The 23,267-nt window shown below is 31.1% G+C and overlaps 2 protein-coding genes across 2 annotated transcripts in view; one reads left to right on the plus strand and one right to left on the minus strand.

Moving 5' to 3' along the window:
* The window catches only part of LOC105621125 (acyl-CoA synthetase short-chain family member 3, mitochondrial), a 25,927-nt gene extending 9,734 nt beyond the window's left edge, over nt 1–16,193 (plus strand). The window contains exons 2-12 of the mRNA XM_012202595.1: nt 4,478–4,643; nt 6,504–6,793; nt 9,098–9,194; nt 9,927–10,135; nt 10,387–10,615; nt 11,146–11,256; nt 11,965–12,164; nt 12,307–12,452; nt 13,128–13,350; nt 15,257–15,432; nt 16,098–16,193. Coding sequence (XP_012057985.1) covers nt 4,478–4,643; nt 6,504–6,793; nt 9,098–9,194; nt 9,927–10,135; nt 10,387–10,615; nt 11,146–11,256; nt 11,965–12,164; nt 12,307–12,452; nt 13,128–13,350; nt 15,257–15,432; nt 16,098–16,193 — 1,943 coding nt within the window. The remainder of the gene's footprint in view (nt 1–4,477; nt 4,644–6,503; nt 6,794–9,097; nt 9,195–9,926; nt 10,136–10,386; nt 10,616–11,145; nt 11,257–11,964; nt 12,165–12,306; nt 12,453–13,127; nt 13,351–15,256; nt 15,433–16,097) is intronic.
* Nucleotides 16,194–17,890: 1,697 nt separating this feature from the next.
* On the minus strand, nt 17,891–22,346 carry LOC105621126 (eukaryotic peptide chain release factor GTP-binding subunit ERF3A). The gene is made up of 7 exons (XM_012202596.1): nt 22,037–22,346; nt 20,613–20,800; nt 20,346–20,466; nt 19,756–20,218; nt 19,222–19,528; nt 18,087–18,519; nt 17,891–17,934 (listed from the first exon to the last, which is right to left on the minus strand). Exons 1-7 carry the CDS (start codon nt 22,344–22,346, stop codon nt 17,891–17,893), a joined length of 1,866 nt encoding a protein of 621 aa, XP_012057986.1.
* Nucleotides 22,347–23,267: the final 921 nt, after the last annotated feature.

The raw sequence follows: 23,267 nt of genomic DNA on the forward strand, positions 1-23,267 counted from the left end.
TTTAAACTTAAACTAATTTTAACGTTTTAAAGTTAAAATTAGTTTGTTAGTTTAGTTACCGGTACGTTTAGGTTAGTACGTACTCGTATATATATACACACACACATATATATATATATATATATATATATATATATATATATCTCAAAAATGACTAATTTCTAGCCATTTAGAATTTAATATAAATATTATTACTAACATTGTAGTAATAACTACAAAACTGGAGCGTCTAATCACAATTATTATTTCACCAATTATACAATTATAGTCATATATACCGATTACTTATCTCTCAATACACATAACATTTTTATTTTAACGATTTATACGTTTGATAATGTATGTTAAAAAAACTAAGCTAAACTTAACTAAGAATAAAAAATAAATAATATCATTAACAGTAGTTCAATATTATTAAATTTATCACTTTCACCTTCAATAGACATGAAGAAATAAATTCATACATTTTAGAAGAACAAAAAAATTGTACATTTGTGTTTGTTTACACGTCGAACGATACTGTGAGATTGTTTTATTATTAATTTTCCATATAAAGATCGTGTGTCGAGTTGATAAAACAAGTATGTGTAAGACCTAATACAATATAATATAAAAGTTTACAATATAATATAAGTATTCGAAAACATTAAATCTATCTTATAAAACGTTAAATTGTAATACAATCTGGATTTAATCGCAAAATCTCGAAGATTCGTTCACAGTCATTTAATTCGCTGTTGTTAAATGTCAGAATTCGCTCTTCTTCGAATTTTCTCTAATAAAATTGCTTCCGAGTTACATAATTCCCCATTTCTCTGAAATAAGATGCCACACAATCTGATACATCTCGAGAACTCCTCGGTCTCAAACCCCTGGAGAATTTTCGCGCGAGGCGTGTTTGTATAGGAAGATGTAAAGCTGAAATATTCATCGCTAGATTCAAGCCATGACTTCTTCTCGCCAGAACTTTGCAAGTAATATTTAAAAATAATTTTTCCCCTTTTTTCTGTTTCTGTCAATATATGAATAATTTCTGTCTACATTTTTATTAGATCAATATTATATGCAAGTATCACATTTCTGCAAAAGAATTTATAATGTATCTAGTGGTATACAATATTAAAGTGTCACATATAATAAAAAAAGAGAAAGAATGTAACCCCAAGGCTGTTTGCCAAATCTTTACTCTGAATAACAGAATTAATTCATGGATCATGAGTATTCATAATTAATTCTTATCAATAATATATACAGGGTGAAATAATGCCCACTAATTATACAGTGTTATTCTTAATAAAAAACTAAGTCGAAAAGTTTTGTACCATTTTGTAATTTTCGCAATAGTTAACGAGATATTAATTGTTAAATATTGCCAAATAAACGGATGAAATCAAATAATTTTGAGATATCTTTCCGTGTTCATTGTGAAAGATTTTTGAAGATTTTTTTTAAAGAAAATCTTATGAGTTCATAAAGATATCTTAAAGCTGCTTTAATCGATTTTAGACATTTTGCTCACAGGGTAACTAAAAAAAAATATTGCAAAAATTGTAAAATGGTAAAAGACTTTTCGTCTCAGTAGTTTATTAGGAACAGCAGCATATATTTAGTGGGCGTTATTTCAGTTACACTCTGTATATCATTAGTTTTTATTTTAAAACCGTTTTAAATAATATATCTTAAAATGTTAATGTCTCTGTGATTGATTTATGATATCTTAAAACATTACTTAAAACGGTCTTAAAATACGTACCGATTCCAGTTCATAACGTAACTCTCTTATTCATAGTAAAGTTTTGGAACGCAACCAAGAAGAAATTTCTCGAGGGAGTAAACTAAATCTAAAGTGTCGGAAGTGAATGCTTTTCAGTACAAGCAGAACAATTAAAAAATAGGTATTATATTCATTCAAACAGTTTATATTTCATAAAAAACGACTGTGCTGAAAAAATATTATCATTCTTATTTTTATTTCATTATATACTGACCAAGAAATTTATTAAATTTTAATACATATATTATTTTAATGATACTAACTAAACATTTACTGTAAATAAATATTTACTCAATAAAAAATTGATAAATTAAATTAATAATTCTTGTGGCAAATAAATATTATTAATATATATACATAAATATATTTATTTTTAGTACATATCTAGTATTATTTAAATAAATATTTATTAAAATTTAATACATTTCATTTTAATATCACATTCAGAACCATATTTAAAAGCAGAGATTTTATACATTATACGATTTTATGCATTTTATGCGATTATACAATAAATAGCATAAAAGGGACAGCTTCTTTTAATGAATAGATTCAGTTTGTACGCTTCAAAAATACATAAAATATAAGTTGCAAACTAATTGAAGAGAGAAAGCTATTACACTTTTACTGAATATTTTAAGTTCATTTACTTAAATTGTGAATCTGTTATCATAGAATAATTTTTCCTATATCAATATGAAGATGCGGAATATATAAATAGAGTTTATGAATTAAAATTGTAGTCAGAAAGCTCTTGAAAAGCATTTATAAAAGTATTTATAGTAGTTTTAACCATTTATACTAGTTTTTGATATATAAAATTGTCAAGGAGAACATATTTTAAAATTAAAATGTATTATAACGCGCTCATATCATTATCTCACGATAACTAAACGAAGTGAGATGATAACATATAATTAAATATTCAAGTAACCCAAAGATAATGTGACAATTTGATATATATTAATATGGAACTAGGACCATTATGTTTCTTGTAAAATGAACTAATTATAGATTATAATAAACGACCGGCTGTCCATAAATCGCATGTGGATTACATTAAATTTTGTATCGTGGATTATGCATTTTGTATCTTTATGTCTCAAAAACTATTATTCGGAATGAAAAATGGCAAATATTTTAAAACTTAATTTTTCAGGAACTTTTGTTGTGATATTTTAATTTGCGAATTTCGGAATGATTTATAAATTAATAATATTCTTGTATAATCTCTTTTAAATAGCTAAAAAATAGTTTTTTGAGTAAATGAAAAAATTTCTTGTTTATATAATGTATATATATTTTGTCGGTAATCGTTATTGGTAATCTCTCTATTCAAAAATACATCAATACATCAAATATCACTTATCTACAATACATAATAAAAAAATTATTATTTTGGAGTTGCTTGCACAAAAAGAAGTAAAACATAAACAAAAATCTCTATCTTAAAAGAATCTTTTAGTTCTCTATAATCATTATTGCATAAAAATTGCAAAATTATAAATATTACAAAATTTTAATAACTATAAAATATTCAAATTTTCTAAAATTTCCCCAAATAAGCTAAAAAATTTTCCCCATTTTCTACAAAACTTTGTTTTTAAGTTGTTAGCAAGTTAGTTGTTGCTGTGGCAAATTAGCAATCTATATATATTTAGTACTTTTTTTAAGATACTATACGAGATTTTAATTTTTGTTATTATCCACGATCGATCTTTCTGCTATATTTTTCCCGAGGAGAAAGATTTTTCGAATCCTCATTTAATGAAAAAAATAAATAAATAAAAAAAAATGTAATCTACACTGTAGTGTAATCTTATCTCTAAAAATGTAATCTCATAAAGAATTCGAATTAACGTCTTGGAAGTTCCCAGTCGTGTTACATTTCTCCGTAACGGACAAATATCGCGGTGATGGTCTCATGAGATACGCGACGATGCGTGCTTACAGGAAGAACCGGAATGAGACGAGATAGAAGACAGAAAGGTGGTCCACAGTGATTCTCTTCTTGCAATTGTCTCGTTTATTCACGATATCGGGGTGTATTAAGGCAACGTGTTGCGCGACGTACCTCCATAATTCATGATACACGAAACAAATACGTGGGCGAGACCGCGTTAAAGAAAAGCGGCCGGGATAGAAAATTGCTACGAACTTCTCGTGATGTATGAGCGCCGCATTGGAATGAATTATTCATGCCGGGTAAAAAAATATCGGAAAATCGATATTATTACGAGGAAAGCGTTTTCAAATATATCGTAATATCTCACATGTCATGTTACGATAATTAAATGAAGTGATGATGGGTAAACGTTTCGATAATTCATTAATGATGCAAATCTGACGCGGTATTACTATAGGATTGATATGAACTGGAAATATTGGCTGCATTCGGCAGAGAAAACAATTTTGAAACCGTTGTAAAATTCTTTAACATGATTGGTTTATACATTTAGATCTACAAGAAACAATTGTAGATGAAAAATTTTACAAAAGTTGCAAAGCAGCTTTCTCTGCTGAATGCAGCCATTGTTTCTTGTAAAGTTTGTTAAGTTACTGTCTTCAACATAGTTTACTAAACGTTTCTTCGTAATGTAATAAACGGTAATTTTCGCGATACTGAGTTTTGTCAAAGGTTAAAGGCCGTGTTTTGTGCGTGGTGAAAAGGTCATTATAGTCTTCATTAACATTTTCTTACAGATTATATTATGAATCCACATTGTAACGATTGCCCTACGTACGAAGAAGCGTACAGGAAGTCACTGGAATCCCCGGAAGAATTTTGGGGCGAGATTGCCGGGTGTCTCGATTGGAACAAACCATGGCACAAGGTCTTGGATAATTCCAACGAGCCATTCACGAAATGGTATCTCAAAAAAAATTATTAAGAATTATATCATATAACTGTAATCATAATTCTTCTGAGATTATTCAATTTTTTTTATTCCCATTTTAATGGTTTTCGAAAAAAAGGAAACTTCGCAAATTTTCCATTACCTAAGTCCTAAGCTTTGCGAGTTTTTTTAATTTTTTTTAATCAAAATTGAAAACTGTTAGTTAGATTTAAAAGAAAAAAACATTTGAGAATGTTAACCTTTAGACCATCGGAAACCCGATATATCGGCTCATTTTATTAATTTCATGATATAATTAAAAACTATGATATAAAAAAAATCAGTAAAACTAAAAAATAAAAAAAATAAAAATAAAAATAAAAATAAATAAAAATAAAAATAAAATAAAAAATTTTTTTAATAAAAAAATATCAAAAACTCAGAAAACAAAAAAATAAAAAAGAAAAAAGCTACTCAAACTCTCTACATCGTTAGCTCTGGATAAAGCCGAAGGAAAGTTCTATCCAAGATTTATTTTGCTACTATTTTACATGCAATAATGGCTTCAGCATTCAACATTATTATTTTCTGACCTTACCATAGTATTTAACAATTTCAAAACTATTATATGCACATATTATTTACAAATTAAATAATTTTAATTTTTTCCATAACTTTCCGGAAAGCCGATATATCGGCTCAAGCCGTGATGGAAATGTATAGAATATAAACACATGTTTTTATTACTTTTCAATGAGATTTTGATAATCTTTAATGGAGATCTAAAGATTAAAAAAATATGAGATATTTCCAAATGTTTACAAACTAAAAAGTGTCTTCTATAAAATAATGTATCAGTTTTTATATTATTTTTGCAATAATTAACTTTTTTCATAAGAAAAGCAAAAATAAGCGTTTGACAATAGGAATACAGTGGCAGAGAAATGTCATATATTCCTATTCTTTTTCTTTCACAGAAATCATCTATACAAAATACCTACAAGTGAATATATATGAAAAGTTTTATTTTGATATGTAAAATGTTTTTTCTTGATTTTATTTACATATTTCATACTTTATTATTGTTCACAAGATGTAACGCAACAATTTTTTTTGAAGAGTTTTCCCATAAATGTAAAAAATAAAGCAACATTATATATAAAGATTAGGTTTAGCATATGGTCTGTCTTACAAACAATTAGGTCAAGTACATTGCACTCTAATTTTATACAATATTTAAAATCATACAATACATTATACAAATTAAAAATATTTTGAGAAAAGTAAGAAAAAGAGAAATATAAATATAAAACATATTTTAAAAACTATAAATATATACAATGATTTAATTTTATCAATATATTTACTTTACCTATTTTATATGTATATCTATTATTTACTAATTGTAATTTGCAAAAGAAAATCGTAAAAATTTTATTTTCATCATGGAATGCATCCTAAAATATAAAATACAAAATATGTTTCAATTATATTTAAATTGCTATTTGAAAATATTTCTTCAGTAAAAAATAACGCGATTTATTATAAAAATAATAGGGAACTTATATATAATAATAGAGAATATATATATATATATATATATATATATATAAAACAGTAAGTTAATTTCAGTACTGTTACTGTAAAAATATAATATTATCGTTACTGATACAGATAGAAGAAAATCGTTACTCTGCAAAAAGTAATAATAATGATACAATTAAGTAAAGCGTTACTTTCCAACTTTGCATTTAAATATACGACATTATATAGAGATTTATATAGAGCTTCACTTGAGGAATTAATAAAATCTAACAATTAATAAAATCTTTCCAATTGAATACTTTATGACTGCAAAAAAAGATACAGAAAACTGATTTTTTCCTTCCTAGGTTTATCGGCGGTGAACTGAACGCTTGTTACAACGCGGTAGATCGCCACGTGCATGCCGGATACGGGGAGAAAACAGCCCTTATTCATGACAGCCCCCAAACGTCGTCAATACGCAAAGTGACGTATAACGAGCTCTTGGAAAAGACGTCCGTGCTGGCGGGCGCGTTGGCGGATCTAGGCATACGCAAAGGGGACAGGGTGATTATATACATGCCGCTAATCCCCGAGACTATAATCGCAATTCTCGCTACTGCCAGACTAGGGGCAATTCACTCGGTGGTCTTTGGAGGTAATAACAAGATGATGGTAATCGCGACCGTTATGTAAATTAAGTTCGCTGCCAGAGTTGCACACAAATTCCTTACAAATTCTTCAGCCTAAAATTCTATAATTTTTCTGATTTCCAAATAAAATTTCATGATTTTCCTTGATAATTTCAACATTTTTTTAATTTTTTTGGATTTCCTGAAAACCGTCGAATATTTTGTTGAGAGAGCAATTTAACATAATGTAAATTACTATTAATTCAATTATTAATGTTGTTAACACTGCTTTAATTATTGAGTTAGTAGTATTCCAAAATTGCGAAGATGTGATATTAAACTTTTTAAAGTCAAGAATTTTAATTTTCAAAAAATTTTGCAAAATTTTTTGTCTTTTCCCTGATTTCCCTGATCGTTTTCAATTTCCCTGACATTTCCCTGATTTTCAGGTTTATGACAACCCTGACTGTTAAAATATGCGTACCGAGATGTCTTTCATGTGGATCACCTAAAAATAGAATCGATACACGGAAAGAATTATTCTTTTTAAATTTACTCTGAAAATATAGTAATTGTGGTACAATACAATATTTTAAAGATTTTTAGTTTTTACCTTGCACTTTAGTAAAATTAATCAAACTTATATTTTATACTTTATCGTAATTTTATTGGGAGTACAAATAAATTTCCGCCGTTTTTTATCAAAAATTAAGCATTTATTGTGAAAGAACGGTACATAATGTTTTATTCAAAGTAATGATCATCGCTAGCCACTACTTTTTCCCATCTTTCTGGTAGCATGTGGATACCGCGTCAGAAGAATGCTTCATCTTTTGAGGCTATCCAATCATCGATACAATTTTTGGTATTTTCATATGATGTGAAGTGCTGCTCAGACAGGCCATACGTCATCGATCGGAACAAGTCGGAAGGAGCAATGTCTGTTGAATACGGCGGGTGGGATAGAACTTCCCATTTGAGGGTTTTTAAGTAGGTTTTGACCAGCGCTGCAACATGTGGTCGAGCATTATCATACAGGAAAATAATTTTGTCATGCCTGGAGTAATAGTGGGCGCGTTTTTCCTTGAGTGCTCGGCTCAATCTCATCAATTGTGTTCGATAGAAAGCCCCAGTAATGGTCTCGTTCGGTTTGAGCAACTCATAATACACGACACCAAGCTGATCTCACCAAATACACAACATGAGTTTTTTTCCATGAATATTCGGCTTGGCTATCGATGTTGAAGTATGGCCAGGTTATGTCCCCATGATTTCCTCTTCTTTGGGTTATCGTAGTGAATCCATTTTTCATCACCAGTGACTATACGAATGCAAAAAACCCTTTCGTTTATGCCTGGCAAGCAGCATTTCACATGTGAAAAATCGGCGTTCAACGTTTCTCAGCTTCAGTTCATATGGAACCCAATTCCCTTGCTTTTGAATCATTCCCAATGATTTCAAACGACATGAAATTGTTTGTTGATCACTCCTAATGTAAGTACAAGTTCTTTTTGCGTTTGGCACGAATCTTCATCCAATAATGCTTCCAATTCCGCGTCTTCGTACATTTTCGCCCTTCCGCTACATTCTTTGTCTTCGACGTCAAATTCACCGTTCTTAAACTTTTGAAATCACTCACGACAACTTCTCTCACTTAAGGCAGCATCACCATATGCTTCTACAAGCAATCTATGAGCCTCAGCTGCAGATTTCTTCAAATTAAAGAAGTAAATCAAAAGTTTTTGCAAATGACTCTTATTCGGCTCAAAACTCGACATTTTCGTACAAAAAAAAATATATGATGCTGATACAAAATCGCTAATATTTCAAGGTTATGATGTTGCCGAATGTCCAATCTTACGATATGTCGTTTTACATCAAACTATTTTTAACTATAGTTTATTAGTGGCGCCGTCTTTTGCAAACGGCGGAAATTTATTTGTACTCCCAATATTAATAAAGAGAGAGATTTAGATTAAAAAATTTCTCGAAATACAATATTATCCCACGACTATCATATTTTTAGGGTAAACTTTAAAAAAAAATTATTTCCATGTAGTAAAATGTACAAGTACAAAATTGACTACGATTAAAATTCGCATATTTATGTTATGTTTCTTACATACACATATTTTTTTATCTATTTCATTATTTAAAAGGCTTTTTGTTTAAAAGATAGATAAACTTATTCTTCAAATGTCTTTTAAACTTTCAAGTCACTTTTACAGTGATATAAAAAATCCAGTCGCATAGTAAAAATATTTCTACTATAAACATTTACCAATTCGATTACAATACGATTATATTTGTAAATATGCATTTAATTTCAGGTTTTGCAGCAAATGAATTGGCATCTAGAATAGATCATGCCAAGTCGAAAGTCATTATCGCTGCGAGTTGTGGCCTCGAACCGTCCAAAGTAATTAAGTAAGTCTTTTCATTTAAAATATTATGAGAGATTTATCAAAATTGTGTTTTTAGCTCTTTATAAGAAATTCGTAGAAAACTCTCCAAAAAAATGTTAAATATATATTGATATTAATTTAATAATGTTAGTATTAATTTATATATTTTAAGTAACAATTTTTTCAATTCATTTATTTCCCATTCCTGCAATCTGCCAAATATCTTTTAGACATTCTTATTCATATAAACTCTTGCATCTTCGTTGTCTTTTTATATTCTGTCTTTAATTCAAAATGGAAAAAAATAGCGTGATTCAACAAAATTACAGCTTTCTGACCGAGTTCAACATCTATAGCTAAGCAGATTTAATGATTCAACAAAGAAATTATGTCTGTAAGCAATTATCAATAATTCAGCAAATTTTTTACTGAATTATGAACAATGAAAATTGCTAATGTAACAAGTTGTTTTCATTGCAGCAGCAAAGATAGCAGACACATAGCGTACCATCTTAGAGATAGTACATTGTTAAAAATTTTTATTTATGCATTGGATTGATTTTCACACAGAAAATTATTTTTGCCTTATTAGATAAATTTACTATGTTGTTATAAAAAATATAATCAATCACTTATTTTATTTAGCTAACTTTGCTACTTTAACAAAAAACTGGCTGTCCGTATATTACGGCTGTAGATTTGTTAAATCAGTGAAGCTTTTATTGTTTTAACAAATTTTTTTTTCTGTGTTTAGATATACAACTATGTTAAACAACGCCCTGGATATGATCATTGTACCGAAGCCAAAGTGCATCGTATTTCAGAGAAGAAATGTGTGGGAAGCTCCGTTATTCGAGTCACAGTTTGACTGGGATGATATCATGAAACGATCAAAACCTCATCCGTGTGTAATGGTCGAAGCTAACGATCCACTGTATATACTGTATACATCGGGGACTACAGGTAATACTTAACGTACATAGCTAATATTATAGAGGAACCCAGTGACGTTTCTGGATGAAGGAGATTTTCTCATATATAATTTATAATTTTCTTCCTTTGATTTCTTACACTTCGAAAAAATTTTCTCTTCTACTCCCCTTCATTCTCGAAAATATCTCTTGCTTCTTTAGTGTTATAATAAATTAGCTTCCTTTGATGGAACATCGAAATCAAATCTCTGTTGCGCAATCACAAAAATTATTTGATATTAGGGGAACCAAAGGGGATTTTAAGGCCAATCGGCGGTCATTTGGTGTCACTCTGCTGGTCCATGCAAACGATTTATGGACTAAACAAAAATTCTATTTGGTGGGTAGCCTCCGATATGGGATGGGTTGTCGGGCATTCCTACATTTGTTATGGCCCTCTCGTTAAGGGCGCGACGAGCATCATGTACGAAGGAAAACCTGACAGAACACCGGATGCTGGTCAATATTTCAGGTTTGAATACTTTTTTATTAAAGCATTTTGCTTGAGAAGCGTTTTCTAATAGGAAAAGAAAATTTCTTTTATTCAAAATTAAATTTTTATCAATGTTTTTGTTGAAAAATACGCAGCTTAAAAAGTCTAATATTTTTCATAACTGAAAAATCAGTTTTATAACAGCCCGAAAAAGTTAATAAATATTAACAGTAATTTTTTAAATTGCGCTATTTTTCTTTCTCATATAATAATTTTAATTCTTCAAGAAATCTATGTGGACGGTATTCATAATCCATTCTTCTATTAAGACCGTCTTAATGTAATGTCTTGTTGCTCTGTTTGGTTCATGACATCTTAAGACGGTCTTAAATGTAAGATCCGACTATGAATATCTATTTCTAGAGCAATTCCTTTGTACGCAAATGAGATGCTAGTACGTGTTTGACTTATTTCGTTTATTACTACTTCTACGGATTATCTTACTTTCGTATGATGTCACATCATCTGTAACGACTTCATCTTTAAGAAAGTTTTTTCTTTTTTCCCAGACTTATTGAGCAACATAGCATAAATGGAATATTCTGCGTGCCTACTGCTCTAAGAGTTATAAAACGAGCGGATCCGGAAACGCTTTTGGGGAAAAAATATTCATTAAAATCGTAAGTTTCGAATCAATCCATCAATTACTAATTCTCCGATATTTAATTATTTCGAACTGTAATATAATACACAATAAAGAAAAGAATAAATTATCGTAATCTCCATCTTTTTTAAAATAATTTTGTGTAATATATGTTATTCGTATCGAAATATGCCTCTTTTTGTACGCATGATTTTGCTAAAATATTTAAAAATTCAATTAGATCTGAAAATAACTTTGTTAGACTATCAAAATAATTATAAAGATACTCAATGCTGCAAAAAGTTTTGATATTTCAGCAACTAGTGCGAATGTCCTACATAATTATTTTTATTCTAACAAATTTTCAGATTTCTTTCTAACTAAACGTATTTTAGCAAAACTGTTCTTCCCGTTATAATTAAACAAATTCCTATAAAAATTAACTACAAAGATAAGACCATGTAAATACACCATTTAAAAGTAACATAACATCGATATTATAATTTCTCATTCAGCAATGCAACTGTAATACGTAACATAAGTATTGTTATATTATATTATTTATATTGGTAAATGTATAACATTAATCTCAGTAAACATAATGTTACATATACTTTTTAGTTGCAATGTCAGCTCAACAAGATAATTATAATATAACACAGTGTGTTTACTGGGATGTAATATGTTACTTTTAATTGATGTTTACTGAGAAACAAATTCCTTATACAAGCAACTTTTCTTTCAGCTTAAAAACAATATTCGTGGCCGGCGAATTTTGTGATTATGAAACGAAAGCTTGGGCAGAGAAAACGTTCAAAGTACCCATCTTGAATCATTGGTGGCAATCGGAGACCGGACATCCCATCACAGCGCTGTGCTTAGGATACGGTCATTACGCGAATTTGCCCAAATTCAGTACGGGACTTCCTATACCTGGATATGAAAGTGAGTCCTCTCGATCGTTTTCAGAAATGCTTCCGAGAACTTTTTTATTATGTCTCTATGTTTGATTATTTCCCTGTAAACATTTCACTTCATAATAATCTTTTTGATTATCTCTATACACTTACAAATTTATCATCGACAGTACATGTCTTGCGCGAAGACGGGAGTAAAGCGCCACAACACGAACTCGGGCGTATCGCGATAAAATTACCATTGCCACCTGGATTCATGTTGACACTTTATCAGGCATCCGAGAGGTTCAAGCAAGTATACTTCTCGACATTTCCGGTAAGTAAATGTGCACGACATTATCGTGTGTAAATTACGTTTATGATGTCATAGAGTAAATGTATATTTCGTATATATATATATGTAAACTTATCCAAGAAACGCAAATTAATAAAAAAATCAAAATAATCTTATTTTGATTCTTAATATCAATTAACAGTTAAATTTTATAACAAAAAAATCATTTTGACTTTCATGACGAAAAAATAAAGTCAATTTGATTTTTTCTTGATGTGTCAATTTTGTATTCCTTGGGTACTTTGGGGCTTATTCATTTACTCTTTTTTTATCTCATCTGATTCTCCTTAGAAACTTAAGCTGCCCTTAATAATATTGCAATTATTTTATACAATATTATTGAAAACATATTCAATGTAGCCTTGATTAATATCATGCAATCAAATATTGTGCAATAATATTGATCATGTAGGAATCGTTTTAACTTACAAGAATCTTTCGCGATTTGAAATCTTGAAAGCTTTCGAAAATATAAATGTTGAAAATATTTGTTCCAAAAAAAGAGATCAACTCCAGATTCTCCCCTTGCCGGAGGATCTATTGTTAAAATCAGGCTCGGAGATTATCTAATTATTTTAATCATGAGATGATCCTATTAAAATCAAGTTCGGGGGTCATTTATTTCGCTCGTGAGATGAGATTTCGATATTCTTGCAGGGTTACTATGACACGATGGACGCGGGATACATCGACGAGTTTGGCTATGTTTATGTCACAGCGAGAGACGACGATATTATAAATGTAGCCGGCCACAGAATATCCACGTCTGCGTTAGAAGATATTATTTTAGGTCATGCCAACGTGGTGGATGCTGCAGTTATCGGTGTACCCGATCATATGAAAGGAGAAGTACCGCTATGCCTTTACGTTAGACGAGAAGGTACGTTCGTAAGATAAAAGTACCAGTAGCCGGACGTTTAAACATAGATTGTAAATAATACAATTTATAATATCAGAAAGATTTTTAATATAAATATTTATATTCATTTGAAAACTCAAGACTCCCTTAAGCAAGGAAGAATTATTTCAACTTACTTATAACAATTAAATATTAAATTATTAATTAAAATATTTAAATAAGTAACAGAAATGCGTCAATGTCCCGTGGCCGGATATTGGGACGTAATTATCTCATTGGTTACGTTTACATTGTGCATTTAATTCGCGGCCTATACAATAGGTGTTTTTGTTTAATCTACAGGTTAAACAAGGATACCTATTGTATAGGCCGCCTAAATGCACGTAGCTAGTGTCCAACTACAATTAGGAAATTTGTATGCTGATAAGAAATATTAATATAAATAGATGTTTAATGACAAAAGACAACTAATTCAAATTGCTTTTTACCTTGAAAATCAATTTGAATTAGTTGTGAACAGACTGGTTTTGTTTTATATAAAAATTAAGCAAAGCACAGAGCTAAGAATAATTATATTATATTATTATTAAACCATCTAAATAATTATATTAAAGTTGATTGATAGAATGCAAAAGTTTTTGCAGATTATCATTATGCTTGAGCATAGAAGAAAGGAGAAAATTATGAAATAACTCTAAATAACTAAAAAAAAATTATGAAAGTTTTACTGAAATAACTTAGTAGGATAACTTAGTAGGTATTCATGTGATATGATTACTTTAGTAGTTTGAATTATTTTTATAAAGTGGTATCAATTATACAAGAACCAACAAGGGTCATTTAAAGGAAAAAGAAATGGAAGATATTATACAAATAAAAATTCAAATATATAATATGTAATTACAAATGTAATTTACAAAATGTAATTTACAAATGTAATTTACAAAAAATTATTAATTTAAAAGAAAAAAGTTGAAGTTATGGAATAGAAGAGAGGATATGAAATATCATCAACTAATATATAGTACAATTTTACACTTTGGATATATAAATACATTTGGTTATCAAATTTAGTTCGATTATATTATTTGAAAGTCACATTAAGATCTCTAAGCTGGACTTATAAAATGCTATCTGCATACTTGAAATGCAGCTTTTACGATCAACGCAGTAAAACAACAGTAGCCATCTTATAACGTCTAAGCAGGCTGTAAAGAAGTTATATCTTGATGGTCGCCTCTCCAGAATGCTACAAGACATTATTCTACAACCATTTTCTTTCTTTTGTACATAATTATTTAGATGATTCAACATACTTAATAATTTTTAGATCTGTGTATTTAGTTAAATAAATATTTCAAAAAATTTTTCCGTAATAAATTTCAATTTATTAACTCAGTATTGAAATAGTAATTTCAATCAAAATCCAAATTCAATCCTGATTAACTTATCAAGTGATATCTACATAATTACTTAATAATTTTCTTTAAGACATTCATTTCTTATTGATTTAGAATTATTAATCTTTTTTTATGGAAAGAAATATTTGATTAGAGATAAATCATATAATTAGTAATTTTACTGCGAGCAATTCTATCAGTTGAATTAATCATCCATTATATATACGTTAATTAAAATTTAATCGTAGTATCATATAACAATCGGAACATACTCCAATTAATTTATTAACATCCATATTATTTTAATGTAAAAAAATTATTTATTTTTTTATTATTTGACATATACGAAAGAGGAAAGATAGAGATTAAGATAGAAATTAAGATGAGTTTCACTCTCAATAATTCTATTTAATTAATCCTCAATTAAGTTGATGGAAGTTTGGTCGTCCTAAATTAATAATAGCAGATCGAGTATGTGTGAATTATTAATATACAATAGGATTAACAAAAGAATCATTCTTCTTCAGATGCGACAAGCAATGAAGAAGAGATAAATCAAGAGCTAATCGCTCGTGTGAGGAAGATGTTGGGACCGATCGCATCTTTTCGCACCGTCGCCGCCATTACTGCGCTACCCAGAACGCGATCGGGGAAAATAATCCGGAAAGCAATCGCTACGTTGGCGCGATCGAAGCAAGTCAAAGTAAGACCGTGTAAATTACACGACAGAAGCACACTTATTACGCGCCGAACAGAATCAATCGAAATTCAAATGTCGCGAATTCGATGTGAAGTCGTTCGTTATCTCACCAAACATAAAAGTAATTTGGCAGCATTCAGCAAAGAAGGCAACTCTGTAGCTATTTGTAAAATTCTTTAATTGGTTTACAAATTTATATCATTTTTACGATGATGTTAGCAGAATATCCTTAAGAAACATCTTTAATACTAAAACCACGAGTCTAAATTGATCCAATCGCATAAATCTGGCTTTTTAAAGGAGAGAGTTGTTATAAAAGTAAAATTACTTGTTTTAATTAACTTGTTTTAATTTACGAAAAGTCTCAAAAATCTAAAGCTCTAGCTAAAGATATTTCATAAGAAATTTTGAAAAATATCTTGAAGTTATGTCTTATAGATTTTAGATATTCTGCATACTGGGCTGTTACTTTTGTGTTTAGCCGGATTTTACGAGTATATATCGTCAGTGAGCGAAATGCAAAAGGAATGTATTAATATTTTAATATATTACGTCGAGAGAAAGATTGATAATGCGATATTTGAAGAGAATCTTCCTTTAAATTTGAAAAACTTACCCCACCCGCTGCTTCTCCTTCCGTCGTCCCTAACTTGAACTTGACTTTTCAGATTTCGAGCACGATCGAGGATCCAACAGTATTTCGCGAGATCAAGAAGGTGCTCCAGAAGCTTGGCTACGCGAAACTAGCTCCAGATCCGCAATGACCGTCTTTTAAGTCAATGATTCCTCCGCGCGCGCAATGTGAGAGAAAATGGGGGGGAAAAAAAAGAAGAAACTTCCTGAAAACTGAGGATGTCACAATTCGAGCGCGGCGATCTATCTCTTTCCGATTGCAGGATGTCCAATCTTGTTGTGATCGGAACTGGACAAGCATGAATGCGGGAAGGCGAGAGAGAGAGAGAGAGAGAGAGAGAGAAAGAAAATCAATTTAATATCCGTATTTTTCTTTTCATTTTCTAGCGTATTTTCTCTACTCTAACCGAAATGTATATTAAGACGTATATTAAGACGTATATTAAGAAATTCACATGCACGGAAAGTAAAATAACCTGTTTGTTGAGAAAAAAGTGCAAGTAATAAAAAAAAGGATAGATCCATCATCTTGAAGTTGTCTATTTTATTCGATATCGATTAATGATCGATTTTAGTAGTCAGGAAATGTACAAAAACGGGAATGTACAAAAATCATCGAATAATTCGAGCAAATAAAACTTTCATTTTTGCGCGTCAAGTGCGAGGAATCTGTATACCCAATGAATTCGCAGATATATAATATATGTATAATATATTCCCTTAAGAAAATAGATTCTATTAAAAAAATATTCTCTTAAAAAAGAGAAAAAATTTAGAAGACAATTAAGTTAGTGCATTTTTGCTTGTTTGTTATCGAACGATTTTAATGAGCTTCAACAAGTTTAGAGTGATAGATCATCAGTGAAAACTATTTTAATAAGATATTCTAGACGAAAATAAAACACGCGCGGAGCGCGGGACGCATTTGTGCGCCTTGAATATTTGCAAATTCGATTAACTACTATCCATTCCATTTTTTATGATTTGAAAAAATATACATAGGAAATCCGTCATACTGTAGGAATGTACAGTGACGTACATCCACATCCCTATTAAAATTATCAGGGCACATTTTTTTGCAAATTTGTTTTTAATGACAATATAATAAGAAACAGTATAATAATAATTGTAATATTAATTTTATAATTATAAATTGTTGTGTAACACTATTTTGTTGATTTATTCAATAAATTTCTTTTTTCAACTCTTACCACCACTTTAATAATAATTATTCAATAATAATTATAATATTAATCATATATTTCCTTAAATGTTAATTTCTGCAATCGATATCAATCTTACTCCCACTTCCGTGTATCGCACCTCAGAAGAATAAAAATATCGTGTTTTTCTTGTTTTATTATCAAGGAGACTCAGTTATTATTTGATCATCATCCATTTATAATTATTCCAATGCAAGTTGCCGTCGTTCAGTTTATCTAATAAAAGGAACACACGCTCTTGAGTTTGTTTGTTTCGATTGTGTAGGTCTCCTTATCTATATAATCGAATCTATTTGCTCTTGTATCAGGCTATAAATATTTTTTCCCCTTCTCCCCGTTTCCCCCCACCCCCCACCCCATTACCCGTCGCGTCATAGCACGTGGACGCATGTATTGTTTGTATAGCTCTGCGGTACATAGTATGTGAGTTGTGTGTAATATGTTACATTATTACTAATTCGCCCGGATTTCATCATGCCCGTTCGGTTTACTTAATATCTCGTGTGCTCGCCTTGCATCGTCACATATTTGTCACATTGAAATAATGATCTTTTTTTTTCTTTATTATTAATCTGTCGTAACACTTAAGCAAGTTTTTTTTTCTTTTACTCGACGACTTTCAGCACCTTGCCAATTGCGATAGTTTTATCTGAAATTATATAAGTATATACATTTATATATTACATAAGTAATAAAATTAAAAAATTACATAAGTATATACATCGTAAAAATTATCACAAACAAAAGAAAAAACGATAGTGACAGAGGAAAAAAAGTCGCTGAGTTATCATCAGTACTCACTTTCATCCCTAAGAGTAAAACGGCCCATTTGTTGGAATAACTTGAATCTTTCGAGACATATAACTCCCGCGCACTCAATTCTCATTATAGCCACCTGATCTTGCTTGACAAACCTCGGCCTCGTTTTGCTTTTATCGCCAGTTTTCTTATCCACCAGACAGATCAGCGCCTTTACTGTGACTTCCTCAGCGGCGCAATGAATATGCATGACTGCACTATATCCCGCACAAATAATGCTCTTGTGTTCGAGAATTACTACCTGCGCGTCAAAGACCTTGCCGGTCTTTATAGGATTATTACTGTCGCATAAAACAAATCCGGGACTGACGTCTTCCTCTTCGATACCTTTTAGTTTGATCTTGACATTTTCCCCAGGTCCGACAGATGTTACTTCTTCGTCGTCCGACCACAGCTGGTCCACCGTTACTGCCGTCTGCAAATTTTAAACAAAATATTCTCATAAACGTACATTATCTTACTTAGGCTATAAAATATGAAGCATTAAAAATTACATAATAAAGAAAATATTACAATTTTTCTATATTAAATTGAAGCAAATCGTTGTATCAGTTAGAATTCTATATAAAATCATTTTTATTGTTAAAACAATAAAGTTATTGGTTGATAGGCTTTTTGTATAGAAAAGTTTGTTAATCACTTTCTTAAGAAATTTTGGAAATTTTAGAAGGAAATTTAACAGAATTTAACAGAAATCAACATTTTATGCTAATATAAAATATAATTTAGATTTAGAATAATATAAATTAATATTCAAAAAATATATATAATTATATAAATATAAATTAATTTCAGAAACAAAAAATATATATATAATTATAAATCAAAATTAAATCGATGATAAATCAGTTAATAGAAATAATCCTTTTCGGTCAAAGTAGATCTTAGTGCTTAATAATACTAAATGCAAATTTTTGATAAAAACATATTTTATAAACTACGCATCGATAAGATTTTTCGGATTTAAAACACAATCGCAAATTAAAGCTTTAATTAATTTCTCGAATTAGATTAATCGTTTATATTTGCAAAAATTTACATTTAGTATTATTAAGCACTAAGATCCGTTTTGATCAAAAATAGGAAATTATTTCTATTTAAAAAAATATATACATACCCTATTTGGCATGACGAGCAAGGACTGTCCCTTTTTAGCTTCTCCCGCTTCAACCTTGCCCATAACTACTGTCCCCATATCCTTATATTTGTCGACAATTGGCATAATAAAAGGTCCATTGCTTTTACGATTAAGCGAGGGTAGCGAATCGATGAAAGGTATGAATGGAGGGCCACTATACCAATTACAGAGATGTTCGGGTATTGGATCCTTTAAGCCGATACCGAGCTGACCAGAAACTGGCATGAATGTAAGATCTTTCGCAGGATTGAATCCTAGTTTACGGAGATATGGCAGTATCTTATCCCTGAAAGATATATTAACGTTTTTTTCTATTCATGTGAGTAGAGAATGCACAATTTTATTATTATCAAAATGAATAAAAATAAAGGAGAATAAAACTGATCTTAATAATTTGTTTCTCTGTAATTCTGAAATTATTTCCAATTAGTTTTTTGAATGAAATCTTTCGAAAACATATATTTGACAAAATCTATACGTATTTTATTTCTAAATCTTGCATTCAATGTATACCTGCATTCATTGTATCGACCCTCGTCCCACTCAACAGTAGGATCGTCCATCTTATTTACTAATACAACCAAATGCTTGACACCCGCGGTTTTAGCAAGCATAGCGTGCTCTCTCGTTTGACCCCCTCTGTCAAAGCCCGTCTCAAATTCACCTTTCCTCGCGGAAATAACAAGGACTGCTAAATCGGCTTGCGCCGCGCCACCAATCATATTCGGTACAAAGCTTTTATGGCCAGGTGCGTCTAATATTGTAAAGTGCTTTCGTTCTGTCTCAAAGTAGGCTCTGCCTACTTCCACAGTTTTGCCCTTTTCTCTCTCTTCTTGATTTGTGTCCAGCGCCCAACTTAAGTACCATGTTTCTCGACTTCTTTCTTTCGCTTCCCGCTCGTATTTCTCTAAGGTACGTTTGTCCACCATCCCCGTAAGCGCCATGATCTGACCTCCAATAGTTGATTTCCCAGCGTCTGCAAAACACCAGATATATCTAATAATGATAATTTTATTAAGAAATTATCAATAATTCTTCTGTAAAGTTTCCTACTACATTTTTTTTTATATTCCAATTATATTTTTCATAAATTTACTACTTACCTACATGACCTATGAAAACAACATTAACATGTTCCTTTTTGCTTTTAGTGTCTTCTGCAACTTTGACAGGTTTCTTTTTGGGTACTTTAACAACCAATTCTTCGTCCTCATCATTATCAGCCTAGAAATAATATTAAATATGATAATAATAGAATAAATGCTTAAAAAATTCATCAAAAGTCAACTGTAACTTATTTAGGACACTATATAATAAGAATATCGCTGCCTTTTTGAACTTTTCACATTTTCAGTTAAATTTATACTTACTTCTTCGTTTTCTGGAGTAAGTAGAGGATCTCCATCGACTGCTGCTTCTTCCCAAGAATCTGCAGGTTGATGTTCCGGGCTGGTATTTAGTTGGTCATTGACGTTCGGCGGTGGAGCCCCTCCCCCAGCAGGAGGTTCCTCAACTCGACTGCCAATTGGATCTGCCAGAACAACAGGAGTAGAATTTCCTATAAAAAAAAAACACAATTCAAATCGAATCTGTAGAATAAGACTTCTAAAATAACAAAGAGATACTGAGAGACTTCTAAGAGAAAGTCCTTGATAAAGATAACAGATTAAAAAAGAATTTGATTAGATAATGATATGTGCATATCAATCAACTTACATGGAACCTACTTTATCTCAGTTTAAACATTTTTGTATAATTTGATAACTTATATTATGAAAATATAAAATTCACATAGAATACTTTATCTCAGTTTAAATATTAATTTTTATATAATTTGATAACCTATATTATGATTAAATATAAAATTCACTAATTACTTGATTAATTTTACTCTTTTTTTATATCAAATATTTATGATATATATAATCTACAGATAAAAATAAAAATATTTCTGAATCTTTCTAAAGTAATAAAAAATACATTGCAAATGTGATATAAAAGTTCAAGCTGAGTCGTAATCTCTTTGTTACAAAGGTTAAAAAGGAAGCTATCAGTTTGATGTACAATTATCATCAACGTTGTACACAATATGTTCTTAAAATATTTGTCCTAACTTTAGCAAGATATTTTATTAATTGTGTTAAAAAACAGACACAAACATAGATCAAACATGACAAATTTTTTGTGTTACAAATACTAAAGATCCTAATATTGATGAAAAAACTTTGAATTTTGAAACAAAGCATATCGAATATGGTATGACACTCAGATACAAAGCAACGAAACGTCATTAAGCAGAAACAATTGTAATGAAACATCTAGCAGCGATAAAGTACGCAACGACAATTCCTTCCTTCCACTGTGTCTTGTTTCTCGTATTACAGTTTGATCATAAGATCCCATGTATCCAATTTCAATAATCATGTAACTAAACATATTCAGCAATTAACATCAACATAAAAAAGAAGAGTCGTAGTCTGACATAAAGGTCAGAATGGAGGAATATCTCATATATAAATGAGACCATATGGTACCTAAAAAACCAATGTTCGAATACAACCAGGACATCATGGGATTGATGGAAACGTGACGATATACGAAGAAGTGTGCGTAATCTTCTGTCATACGTTCAATCATCCATGAAGATGGGAATCCAGGAGAGAGGACAGGAAGAGTGTAACGACGAAGGGGGTTAGTGACAACAAGGAGGCCGCGTGCGTGGTGTGACAACACGCGACAGTACAGTAAAAACAGAGCGCGGGACAAAATCCGGAAATCAGCTGAAGTGACTGACCATGATGTATCTCGACGGGCACGGAGGTGGTGGTTACGGTATTCATTACGGCGGCGGAGGCGGTGGCGGACACGGCGGAGGAGGCGGTGGCGGCGACATTGCAGGGGCTGCTGTCGGCCGTCGTGGTCGCGGTGACGTTGCTCTGCGGCGACGAGTTGATGCAGAAAGAAGGCACGAATTCCGCGGCGTTGACATTCAGGGTGGAGAACTTGCTCTCGATGGACTTGTCCTGCGACGTAGGCGGGCCGACGATATCGCCATTCGTGTCTGCCTGCTGTTCCCACGAGTCTGGTGCTATGCTATTCGCCATATTAATCAGTTGTTTCGGCGCACAACACACTGCCGGCCCGCTAGGCTAAACGGATAATACGATTCTCTCGCGAGGGAGAGTGGGAAAGAAAGAGAAGTGAGAGTGTGTGTGTGTGAGAGAGAAAAAGAGAGAAAGAGAGAGAGAAAGAGAGAGTGAGAGAGAGATCGGGACACGAGGAGTTGCACACGCCGCAACAAACCACTGCGCGTTCCGATTCTGATCCGATGATCCGTCGGAGGTTACCGGACTCGAGACGGGTCTTAAAAAAATAGTTATTTTTTCAGCGCACTCTTTCGCGTACACACACACCGCATACACGCGCGTACGATCGCTACTCCGCGTGCGTACGTGCGTGCGTCCCCCGTGGTCTGCTTCGTTGCTGCTGATGATGATAGTGCTGCTGGTGGTGCTGCTGGTGGTGCTTGCTACTACCACCGCACTTCGACCGGAAGTACCGCAATCGAAAAATATCGCAAGAATTATCGTCGCGCCACATAGTGGTCGGTAGCCGCGCGGCTGCCGCGAGCCAATTACGAGCAAGAACGCTGGACAAATTTATCCATTTTACTCTGCTGGACAAGTCTACTCCATTTGCACGTGGTCGAAAATATACGTTCACATTTATCTGCGATTTTTTATTGGAATCAGCGTAGGAATGTATAATTGATTGTTGAATAAAAAATTTTTAACTTTATATTATAAATTATAAATTATATGCTAAAATAATGATATGTAATAATGTAGTAATAATTATATATATAATAATAGTAATAATTATATATATAATATTATGTAACTAATTAAGTTGTAAAATTAAAATAGTTAATAGTTGAATAAATAATATTTAATATAAAATGATTAAATAATTAGTGATTAAAAATAATTAATATATAATTATATATAATATTATATATAATATCT

Source organism: Atta cephalotes (assembly GCF_000143395.1).
Source record: "Atta cephalotes unplaced genomic scaffold scaffold00032, whole genome shotgun sequence".
Lineage (NCBI taxonomy): Eukaryota > Metazoa > Arthropoda > Insecta > Hymenoptera > Formicidae > Atta > Atta cephalotes.

Coding starts and splice junctions, on each gene's coding strand:
- LOC105621126 (XM_012202596.1), bottom strand. CDS start 22,346: ATGGCGAATAGCATAGCACCAGACTCGTGGGAACAGCAGGCAGACACG. Junction 20,801..22,036: donor GCCCGTCGAGATACATCATG/GTCAGTCACTTC, acceptor TTTTTTTTATAG/GAAATTCTACTCCTGTTGTT. Junction 20,467..20,612: donor TTACTCCAGAAAACGAAGAA/GTAAGTATAAAT, acceptor TATTATTTCTAG/GCTGATAATGATGAGGACGA.